At 44.7% G+C, this 12,126-nt stretch overlaps 1 protein-coding gene across 2 annotated transcripts in view; it reads left to right on the top strand.

Annotated features, from left to right (window-relative positions):
• Positions 1–983: 983 nt before the first annotated feature.
• The window catches only part of ptprna (protein tyrosine phosphatase receptor type Na), a 238,779-nt gene continuing 227,636 nt past the window's right edge, over positions 984–12,126 (top strand). For both annotated transcript variants that reach the window (XM_063051378.1, XM_063051377.1), the window contains exon 1: positions 984–1,220. In XM_063051378.1, coding sequence (XP_062907448.1) covers positions 1,127–1,220 — 94 coding nt within the window. In that variant the 5' untranslated portion in view covers positions 984–1,126. The remainder of the gene's footprint in view (positions 1,221–12,126) is intronic.

Here is a 12,126-nt window from a genome sequence, read left to right as displayed (position 1 = left end):
CAATCGCCGGTGTTGGAGAATTGAAATGAAATCCAACGGAGCTGGCACTAATTCAGGCGGAAGTCATTTATTCAGCACTTCTCGTTCCTCAGCTTTTGCATAAATATATGATTGTTTTTTTCTGTCGGGAGAACAGGGAAGATAATTCATACACAAACGAAACAACGTTCCTCTGGACCAAGGTGCGCAACACAATACATGCAGCTCACACACAACACATAAAGTAATATTACCACGAACAAATGAACAACTAATAAAATATATCCCAGAAGACTGACATTTAGCATAAGGTGCATTTACGACAGAAGTTCAAAAGTAAACTGTATATCGGTGCTGGCGCTTCGTAAGTGATGAGACCTGGGTGGTGCCAGGGAGTTCAGTAGCCTCACGGCCTGGGGGAAGAAACCGTTTCCCCTCGGTACAGTACCTCGTGCCTGATGGTAGGGGGTCAAAAAGATTTGCGTTCATGCAATTATATATAAATGCCATTTAAGCAAACCTTCCAGTTTTGTAAATTGAATATATATAGAATATGCACTATAGTATATAACCAAATATGCATTCATTAAACGGTTCAATGCAGAGTTTAAGATTCAAGATCTTAATTCTGAATTCAAGGTCTTTTATTTTCACTTTATCCCATTGTAAAGCACTTTGAACCACATCGCCTTTGAATGAAAAGTGCTCTGTAAAGGAGCTATTATTATTAAGATTGTTTATTGTCATTCTTCGGTACACGAGTGTAAAGGAGAACGAAATGATTGTTACTCTGGATAAGATGCGGCATAAAAGCACAATAAATATAAATATCACTCAATAATGCTCCAATGCACCCCTGTGATGAATGAGGTAGTTATATAAATGCAGAAAACGCGGCTTTTTGCAGCAAGCGGGGTCTGCGATCAAATTGTTTGCGAAGGGGGTGTTGGTGTTTGATGTAATGCGCGCTCCCGGTGACGTCAGGCCGCGTGCACGCGCGCCGCCGGTGGACCACTCGCTGCTGCTGTGGCGGCGGACGGCGGCGGAGCGCAGCCGGGAGCGGGTGGGAGATGTGAGCCGCTGAAGGTCACCCCCGCGGTCCTGCCTTCCCTCGTCGCCTCGCTCCGTCCCGCCTGTCAGACCGAGGATGAAGGCACCGAGGAGCGAGCTCCGAGCCCTGCTCTCTCTGCACCTGCTGCTGCTCGCCCCGGGCACGGCCGAAGCCGCCGCCCGTAGCCACGGTAAGGCTGAAAGAGAGCCGCGGCGGGACAACACGCTTAGCTCCGTGTCAGGGGGAGGGAACGGGTCTGGACTGAATATATACACAAGGATTGCGGTGGTGCGGGGGGGGGGGGATGTTTAACTTCTATATCTATAGGAATGAATAGGGTTAACGTCTGTATCTACGGTCAGGGGGGTGGTAACGTCTGTATCTACAGGGACTGAGAGGGTTTAATGTCTGTACTAACAGGGAGTGAGGTGGTTAATGTCTGTATCTACTGGGAGTGAGGGGGTTAATGCCTGTATCTATGGGGGGGTTAACATCCATATCAATGGGGAGTGAGGGGGTTAACACCTGGATCTACAGTCAGTGAGAGGCAATAACATTTGTATCTACAGGAGTGAGGGGGTTAATATCTGTATCTACTGGGAGTGAGGGGGGGTTAATGTCTGTATCTACAGGAGTGAGGGAGTTAATCTCTGTATCTATGGGGGGGTTAACATCTGTTTCAATGGGGAGTGAGGGGGTTAACACCTGTATCTACAGGAGTGAGGGGGGTTAATGTCTGTATCTACTGGGAGTGAGGTGGGTTAATGTCTGTATCTACTGGGAGTAAGGTGGGTTAACATCTGTATCTACTGAGAGTGAGGCGGATTAACTTCTGTATCTACTGGGAGGGAGGCAGATTAATGTCTGTATCTACTGGGAGTGAGGGGGTCAATGCCTGTATCTACAGGAGTGAGGTGGGTTAACCTCTGTATTTACTGGGAGTGAGAGAGTTAATGTCTGTATCTATGGGGGGGGTTAACATCCATATCAATGGGGAGTGAGGGGGTTAACACCTATATCTACAGTCAGTGAGAGGGGATAACATTTGTATCTACAGGAGTGAGGGGGTTAATGTCTGTATCTACTGGGAGTAAGGTGGGTTAACATCTGTATCTACTGAGAGTGAGGCGGATTAACTTTATCTACTGGGAGGGAGGCAGATTAATGTCTGTATCTACTGGGAGTGAGGGGGTCAATGCCTGTATCTACAGGAGTGAAGGGGGGTTAATGTCTGTATCTACTGGGAGTGAGGGGGTTAATGTCTGTATCTACAGGAGTGAGGGGGGGTTAATGTCTGTATCTACTGGGAGTGAGGTGGGTTAATGTCTGTATCTACTGGGAGTAAGGTGGGTTAACATCTGTATCTACTGAGAGTGAGGCGGAGTAACTTCTGTATCTACTGGGAGGGAGGCAGATTAATGTCTGTATCTACTGGGAGTGAGGGGGTCAATGCCTGTATCTACAGGAGTGAGGTGGGTTAACCTCTGTATTTACTGGGAGTGAGGGAGTTAATGTCTGTATCTGTGGGGGGGGGGTTAACATCCATATCAATGGGGAGTGAGGGGGTTAACACCTGTATCTACAGTCAGTGAGAGGGGATAATATTTGTACCTACAGGAGTGAGGGGGTTAATGTCTGTATCTACTGGGTGTGAGGGGGGTTAATGTCTGTATCTACAGGAGTGAGAGAGTTAAACTCTATATCTATAGGGGGGGTTAACATCCGTATTAATGGGGAGTGAGGGGGTTAACACCTGTATCTACAGGAGTGAGGGGGGTTAATGTCTGTATCTACTGGGAGTGAGGTGGGTTAACATCTGTACCTACTGGGAGTGAGGTGGGTTAACATCTGTATCTACAGGAGTGAGGGGGGTTAACATCTGTACTGGGAGTGAGGGGAGGTAATATCTATCTACAGGAGTGAGGAGGGTTAACGTTTGCATCTACAGGAGTGAGAGGGGGTTAATGTCTGTATCTACAGGAGTGAGGAGGGTTAACGTCTGTATCTACAGGAATGAGAGGGGGTTAATGTCTATCTACAGGAGTGAGAGGGGGTTAATGTCTGTATCTACAGGAGTGAGGAGGGTTAACGTCTGAATCTACAGGAATGAGAGGGGGTTAATGTCTATCTACAGGAGTGAGGGGGGTTAGCATCTGTACTGGGAGTGAGGGGAGGTAATATCTATCTACAGGAGTGAGGGAGGTTAACGTCTGTATCTACAGGAGTGAGGGGGTTAATGTCTGTATCTACTGGGAGTGAGGGGAGTTAATATCTATCTACAGGAGTGAGGGGGTTAATGTCTGTATCTACAGGAGTGAGAGGGGGTTAATGTCTGTATCTACAGGAGTGAGGGGGGTTAACATCTGTACTGGGAGTGAGGGGAGGTAATATCTATCTACAGGAGTGAGGGGGTTAACGTCTGTATCTACAGGAGTGAGAGGGGGTTAATGTCTGTATCTACAGGAGTGAGGGGGTTAACATCTGTACTGGGAGTGAGGGGAGGTAATATCTATCTACAGGAGTGAGGGGGTTAACGTCTGTATCTACAGGAGTGAGAGGGGGTTAGTGTCTGTCTATGGGGAGTGAGTGTGTGTTAACATTGGTATGTATAGGGATGAAGGGGTTAATGTCTATATAAGAGCAAGGAGATGTTTACATCTGTATCTACAGGGGCTGAGTGAGTGACGTTAATGTTTGTATTTAAGGGAGTGAAGTGGTAATGTCTGAATCTGCAGGGCCTGTGTTGTAGTTTATTGTCTGTACCTACAGGGATTGAGGGGGTTTTAAAGTCTATATCTACTGGGACTGAGGCTGTGGTTATCGTACGTGTCCACAGGAAGTGAGGCTGAGTTAATGTCTGTATCTATAGAGGATGGGGTCAGTTAATGAATATATCTACAGGTGATAAGATATATATTTACAGGGGATATGGGGTGGGTGGGTGTTTAATGTCTGCGGGGACAATCTGGGCTCTGGATGTTTGAAGGCTGCCAGCAATCATGTAATATTGGAAGTGAATGTGTGTTGAGAATTGTTGCTGAATGTTTGCATCGAGTGGAATTGTTGGCCATGTCTTGCACCGGGAGAAGGCTATTCTGGAGCAGTTTGGTCTATTTAATTTGACTCCATTGTGGAGGGGAAAGACTGAGTTTGTTGAGGAGGTCAGTAGAGTTTTGGTGTCCCTCAGCAGCTCTGAAGCTTAATGGTCAAGAGTGCTACGGTAGTATAGCGGTTAGCGTAATGCTTTATAGCAGTAGTGACTCCGGTTCAATTCCTGCCACTGTCTGTAAGGGCAGGACTAGTGGGTTTCCTTTGGGTGCTCCAGTGTCCTCCCTCATCCTAAAGGTGTAATTGGGCAGTGTGGGAAGGGCCTGTTCCTGAGCTGTATCTTTAAATAAAAATAAATAAATATATAACTAATATTGTTCCAGCGAGCTAGGGCTTTTCACTTCAGCAACGTGGATGATAGAAAAATGGAGGGCTATGTGGGAGGGAAGGGTGACATCAAACTTAGAGTAGATTAAAGGGTCGGCATAACATTGTGGGCCGAAGGGCCTGTACTGTGCTGTGTTTAAAGTTCTAAAGAAAGATGATGCAGCCACTTGCAGTGTTGTTTGAGTGATTAAGAATACATCTCTATGAAGTACACAAAATTATTGAAGGGTTGAACATAGTACATAATGGAGTTGTCTATAGTGCCTCTAGTGCAAGGGGTTAGCCAGTGCTATGTGAATGTAATCCCTCTGAAGTACATTCTGCTACATTATACAAGAATTAGCAGTGGTGGGTGGTCATTGGGACCCTTGGCACTACTGCTGGGAATAATTCTGGTTCATCTTTTGCCTACCCAGTCTTCTTAGAACCAGGTTGGCACTGATAGACACTCAGTGATCAGTTTATTAGGTACCCCTTGTACCTAATAGAGTGGCCACGGAGTGTATGTTCATGGTCTTCTGCTGCTGCAGCCCATCTGCTTCAAGGTTTGATGTGTTGTTCGTTCAGAGATGCTCTTCTGCACACCACTGTAGTTACACGTGGTTATTTGAGTTACTGTCACCTTCCCTTCAACTTGAACCAGCCTGGCCATTCTCCCCTGACTGCTCTCATTAACAAGGCCATTCATTGGATGTTTTTTGTTTTTCACACCTTTCCTGTAAACTCTAGAGACTGGTGTGCGTGAAAATCCCAGGAGATCAGCAGTTTCTGAGATGCTCAAACCACCCTGTCTGGCACCAACAGTCCTTCCACGGTCGAAGTCACTTAGATCACGTTTCTTTCCCATTCTGATGTTTGGTCTGAATAACAACTGAACCTCTTGACCATGTCTGCATGTATTGAGTTGCTGCCACATGATTGGCTGACTAGATATTTGCATTGATGAGCAGGTGTACAGGTGTACCAAATAAAGTGGTTGATGTGTTGGGCCCAGGATAGATCCTGAGAGATGTTAACATCCAGGAACTTGAAGCTGCCTAGCCTTTCCTCTGTTGACCACTAATGGAATCTAGGATCAAACTGGGGCAGCTACATCTGTGTGGTAGTGAACATGTGTTGCTCTGCTGTCCAGTGTTAATTTATTGGTGGTGCCAGTATTTCTTGCCCATCCCCAACTGTTCTTGAGAAGACACCCTTCATCCACTTCCCTCCTTCCATGGGTGGGTTGTTGTTGACAGTGGGTTAGGATGGGGTAAGACTCTGGAGGTGTTTGGGTACTGGGTAATCAGTGGAGATGGATGGTTTATATTGTGGTCGGATGTCAGAATCAGAATCTCTGTGAAAAAAGCCTATGTACATTCTCACTGCCTAATCTCCCTGCTGATTTTCTACACATCTACTCTATAAGGTCACCCCTCATGCTCCTATGTTCCGAGGAATAAAGACCTAGCCAGAATTGGAACCTGTTTCATTATCAGAATCAGGTTTATTATCACTGATATATAGAACCATAGAACATTCCAGCACAGAAACAGGCCTTTTTCTGCCTAGTCCCACTGACCTGCACCTGGACCATATCCTTCCTTCGACCTCTCATCCAGGTACCTGTCCAAGGTTTTCTTAAATGTTAAAAGTGAGCCTGCATTTCCCACTTCATCTGGCAGCTCATTCCATACTCCCACCATTCTCTGTGTGAAGAAGCCCCCCCAATGTTCCATATGTCATGAGATTTGTTTTGCAGCAGCAGTACAGTACAATACATTAAAAAATTACTGTAAGTTACCATAAGAAATATATTAAAAAAGTAATGTAAGAAGAGAGCAAAATCATGAGGTGGTGTCCATGGGTTCATTGTCCATTCAGAAATCTGATGTCCAAGAGGAAGAAGCTGTTCCTTAAGCATTGTGAGTGTTTGTCTTCAGGCTCCTGTACCTCCCTGATGGTAGCAATGAGAAGACGGTGGATGGTTGGGGTTATTAAGGGTAATAAAGGGCATCCCATTTTGAAGATGTTCTCAGCAGTGGTGTGGCTAGTGCCCAGGATGAGTTTATAACCCTCAGCATCGGATCTGTTATTGATCCTTTGATCCTGTGCAGTGGGGTATTCTTCCAATGTCTTGTGTGCCTGAGTCTCTGAATGTGTAAAAATCCATACATCTTTGAAGTGATGATTTTTTTTTCATCAGACTCTGCATGATATGTGGGGCACACTCTCTTGATCTCCCATTCTACTTCATCATGCCCCTTGCATCCTGTTTGCCCACACTACGTTCTCTGTGGCTGCAGCTCCATGTATTCTTCACTGTTCCATGGATGCTGACTTGCTCCAGCATTTTGTTTTGGATTTCTAGCGCCTGCAGAATTTCTTGTGATCCAGATCATGAACATAAAACGGAATATAGCATGAGGTCTTTGTGGCCAAGTTTGCAGAAGATAAAGGTTAGATGGAGGGGCAGGTAGTGTTGAGGAAGCAGGAAGTCTGTAGAAGGATGTGGAATGATTAGAAGAATTGGTGAAGAGGTGGCGGAAGGAATACAACGTAGGGAAGTGTAAGGTCATGCACTTCCGAAGAAAGAATAAGGGCGTGAACTATTTTCTAAATTAAAAGCAAACTCAGAAATCAGAGGAGCAAAGGGACCTGGGAGTCCTGGTGCAGGTTGAGTCAGTAGTAAGGAAGATAAATGCAATGTCAGCATTGATTCCAGAAAGACTAAAATATAAAAGCAACAGTGTGATGCTGAGGCTATTCAAGGCACTGGTCAGATGGCATTTGGAACATTGTGAGCAGTTTTGGACCCCTTATCAAAGAAAGGAGGTACTGGTATTGGAGAAGGTCCAGAGGACGTTGATGAGAATTAGCATATGGGGAGCGTGTGATAGCTCTGAATTCACTGTACAAGAATAAGGGGAGATCTCATTGAAACCTATCGAATATTGATAGAGTAGAAAGGGAAAATGTATTTCCAGTAGTGGGAGAGAATAGGACCAGAGATCACAACCTCATAATAGAGGACAACCCTTTAGAACAGAGATGAAGAGGAATTTATTTAGCCAGAGGGCAGTGAATCTATGGAATTCATTGTGACAGACAGCTGCGGCGGCCAGGTTATCAGGAATATTTAAAGTGGAGGTTGATAGTTTCTGGATTAGTAAGGGTGTCAAAGGTTACGGGGCGAAGGCAGGAGAATGGGGTTGAGAGGGATAATAAATCAGCCGTGATGGATGGTGGAACTGACTTGATGGGTTATGTGGCCTAATTCTGCTCAATATCTTATGGTTTTATAAAAACTAATTAACACTGGAATTACTAAATCATAAAGGTTACAGAAGGAGGACAGTTAGGCTGGATAATAGCTTCTTCCCCCAGGCTCTGTGTTCTGAATACCCTGCTACCACCCAGTACGCATTATTTATGATTGTGTCATTAGTCTGGACTGACACCAACCTACTGCCCTCTACTGTGCCTATTGTCTTATTTATTGTAATGCCTGCACTGTCTTGTGCACTTCATGCAGTCCTGGGTAGGTCTGTAGTCTAGTGTAGTTTTTGTGTTGCTTTACGTAGTTCGGTGTAGTTTTTGTATTGTTTCATGTAGCACCATGGTCCTGAAAACGTTGTCTCATTTTTACTGTGTACTGTACCAGCAGTTATGGTCAAAATGACAATAAAAAGTGACTTGACTTGATACAGTTGTATACTCAACTATATGTTATATATGCACACTATGTCAATTTGTAAATCTACAATATACTTGTTTATTGGCTAATATTATTGTGTTCATATGGTTTTATGTGCTGTGTGAAATATATAAATATATACACACACTGTGTTTTGCACCTTGGACCCTGAGGGATGTTGTTCTGTTTAGCTGTGTATGGTTGAATGAGAATTAACTTGAACTTGAAGTGCTGATGAATAGGATTGAGGTAGATAAGGGATTTGAAGATTGGCATGCAGAAAGGACTGTCCCTGCGCTGTATGACTCTACGACTGTGAGTACACACAGTGTCTGAGCCTTTACTGACTTCTCCATCACCAGGTGAAGAAATCTCACTCTCAGAGCCGCATTGCTGACTCCCTGTTCTGAGGCAGAACACTTCACAAGGGTGTGACCAGAATCGGAGAGCATGCCACTGTCAGGGAATATTAAATATTCTGGACGTGGTATTCTTCTTCAGGTACCATCCTGCCAATGCCACCTTCTCACGACTGCCACTGAGCAGGAGGCTCCACACCACCAGGTTCAAGAACAGCTACTTCCCTTCAACCGTTTGGTTTTTGAACCAACCTGCATAGCACATTTACTAGTGCTATGACTACTTTTAACAATTTTGCACTACAGTAGACATTGTTTTCGTTCTAATTAGATTAGATCAGGTTATGAGGACACGCAGTCCTCTTTTATTGTCATTTAGTAATGCATGCATTAAGAAATGATACAATGTTTCTCCAGAACAGTATCACAGAAACACATGACAAACCGACTGAAAAACTGACAAAAAAACACATAATTATAACGCATAGTTACAACAGTGCAAGCAATACCGTAATTTGATAAAGAACAGACCATGGGCACAGTAAAAAATCTCAAAGTCTCTCGAAAGTCCCATCATCTGACGCAGACGGTGAACCTCCAGCGCCGCAAACTTGCCAATGCAGCATCCTGGAAGCATCCGACCACAGTCCGACTCCGAGTTCGTCCGATAACTCCGAGCCTCCGACCAGCTCTCCGACACCGAGCACCGAGCACCGTCTCTGCCGAACGCTTCGACCTCGACCCCGGCAACAGGCAATAGGCAAAGCTGAGGATTTGGGGCCTTCCCCTCCGGAGATTCTCGATCGCACAGTAGCAGCAGCAGCGAAGTGGGCATTTCAGAAGTTTCTCCAGGTGTTCCTCTGTGCTTCTCACGACTGTCTCCATCAAATCAGGATTGTGCACGGCATCTTAGTTAACACATACGATATCATTCGGAATGAACGCGTACGCTGCGTCGCGCCGCGTCGCGCCACCATCTTCTCCCTGCTCCTAGAATTGTGTTCTTTCTTATAACTGTATGTACCCACCAATTATGAAGAAGGCACGCTAACAGTTATATTTCATTAGGAGTTTGAGGAGATTTGGTACGTTACCTCCTCAGTATTTAAAGGTCTAGCTAGAGTGAACATGGAGATGATGTTTCCAATAGAGGGAGAATCTAGGACCCGAGGGCACAGCCTCAGAATAGAACAGAGATGATGAGGAATTTCTTTCGCCAGAGGATGGTGAATCTGTGGAATTCATTACCACAGAGGCTGGATTTATTTAAAGCGTAGATTGATAGGTTCTTGATTAGTCGGGCAACAAAGGCAGGAGAATGGGGATGAGAGGGATAATAAATCAGCCATGATGAAATAGCAGAGCAGACTCGATTGGCTGAAGAGCTTAATTCTACTTGTATGTCTTGGGGTCTTACCGAAGAATCTAGTGAATTTCTACACATGTAGAAATTTGCTGCTACAAAACAACAAATTGCATGACATAACAAGGGGTGATTGATAAGTTCGTGGCCTAAGGTAGAAGGAGTTAATTTTAGAAAACCTGGCACATTTATTTTTCAACATAGTCCCCTCCTACATGTACACACTTAGTCCAGCGGTCGTGGAGCATACGGATCCCTTCTTTGTAGAAGTGGCCCACGGCAGGGGTGATTGATAAGTTCGTGGCCTAATGTAGAACGAAATGAGTTATTAACTTCAAACTTTCTGCGTGATCACTCAAAGAGGTGAACTGCACGTGCATGTAACGAGAGCATCTTGGACCTCCAGGTGGTCCACAGCAGGGGTGTTTGATAAGTTTGTGGCCTAAGGTAGAAGGAGATGCGTTATACAGCTCTCGTTACATGCACGTGCAGTTCCAAGTCTTTGAGTGATTATGCAGAAAGTTTGAAGTTTCTCCTCATCGCCTTCTACCTTAGGCCACAAACTTATCAATCACCCCTGCTGTGGACCACTTCTGGAGGTCCAAGACACTGACTTCCACAAAGAAGGGATCCGTATGCTCCACGACCGCTGGACTAAGTGTGTAAATGTAGGAAAAATAAATGTGCTAGGTTTTCTAAAATTGACTGTGTCTACCTTAGGCCACGAGCTTATCAATCACCCCTGGTATGTCAGTGACAATAAACCTGATTGTGATTCATCCCGGCCCTGCTATCACTGAGCAGGAGGTACAGAAGCCTGCAGTCCCACACCACCAGGTTCAAGAACACCTACCTTCCTTCAACCATTCAGTTCTTGAACCAACTGGCACAATCCTAATCTGTACAGTTTAGCAACACTGTGACTACTTTGATCTCTTTGTACTAAAATTTGACTTTTTTTAATTCCAATTGTGTCCTTGTAAAAAAAATTGTGTATAATTTGTGTTTAATTTATGTTTTTTCTCTTGTGAATGCTGCTTCTCTGATGCTTTGTGTGTCCGTGAACCAAGTAGATTTTTTTTTCTGACTCAATTTATATGATGAATAAAATACATGCTTAAAGCCCATTCTTTTTAATTTTCCATGTTCAGATTGGCTCATATGTGTTTCCTGGAGGAAAGCTATTTGTGCCCTCTCTTTTTTCAATTTAGACATAATCTTATTTCTTTTAATTGGATTCAAAACCCCATTAACATTATAGGAAATTATTTTTACCAATTCAGTTTGCATTTTTCTCTAGTAGAAAAAAAAGCACTCTTTTTTTCTAACCAAACAGTAAGCAATCCCTTCTCAACAGTAAACCAAGACATATAACCACACCCTAGACATTTCTGAACGTATAACATTTGAAAATTTTCCCCGACTTCCCACAGTGAGGCCTGAGCACCGACCCGCCTCTGTTCAGAGGGATAACCTCTATCTTCACCCTGTGTTAGAGGGCCCTCAGCAGTTTGAATAATCATAGAGAATTTTCTCCTATTTATGTCTCGACCATATTGCTATCATTCAAGTTATTCCGCCTAGATTATTTTCAGTTACCAGTTTTCATTTTACTTTTAAGTCCGATTTACTCTTTTCAGTCATTTCTCTTAATTAATCTGTATTCTCTGTACATTCGCGTCTGAATATTTGCAGCTTTTCCTTGTAGTTTGACACTCTGGTTCGAGTGGAGCGTCCTCGCCCCACTAACTGCCACGACTTCTGCCGAATCCTCTCCAGTAGCGACTCCGGTTGGGTGATAACTTTAATAGGTAGTCCCCGGTCCTCCAGGTCTGACGTTGCCTCCTCCACCGTAGCGTAAGTTTTTGTCCCTTCGTCGGAAAAGACTCTCAGCCGAGCTGGATACAGGGTCTGGAATCTGATGTTGTTTTCCTTCAGGACTCTCCGTGTTTCCGTATATTCCTTCCGTCTGGCAAGAATCCCCGGTGCGTAGTCGTGGTCTAAACTGATTTTGCAGTTGTTCCACATGAAACCTTTCTTTTGCCATGCTCTTTTAAGCACCCCTTCCTTCGTTCTGTAACTGAGAAATCTGATCAGAATCGATCTGGGCTGGGCGCCTGCCGGAGGCTGTGGTGCCAACGCGCGGTGAGCCCTTTCTATCTGTAGGTCTTTTGCGGCCGGTATATCAAGGTTCTCTCTAAGCAGCTTCTCCACGAAGGGAATCATCAATCCGGGTTTACCTTCGGTTCCTTCGGGAACTCCG

This window comes from Mobula hypostoma, chromosome 6, assembly GCF_963921235.1.
Source record: "Mobula hypostoma chromosome 6, sMobHyp1.1, whole genome shotgun sequence".
Classification (NCBI taxonomy): Eukaryota; Metazoa; Chordata; class Chondrichthyes; order Myliobatiformes; family Myliobatidae; genus Mobula; species Mobula hypostoma.
The sequence above is the reverse complement of the archived record's forward strand: the minus strand, read 5'-3'. Positions and strand labels throughout refer to the sequence as shown.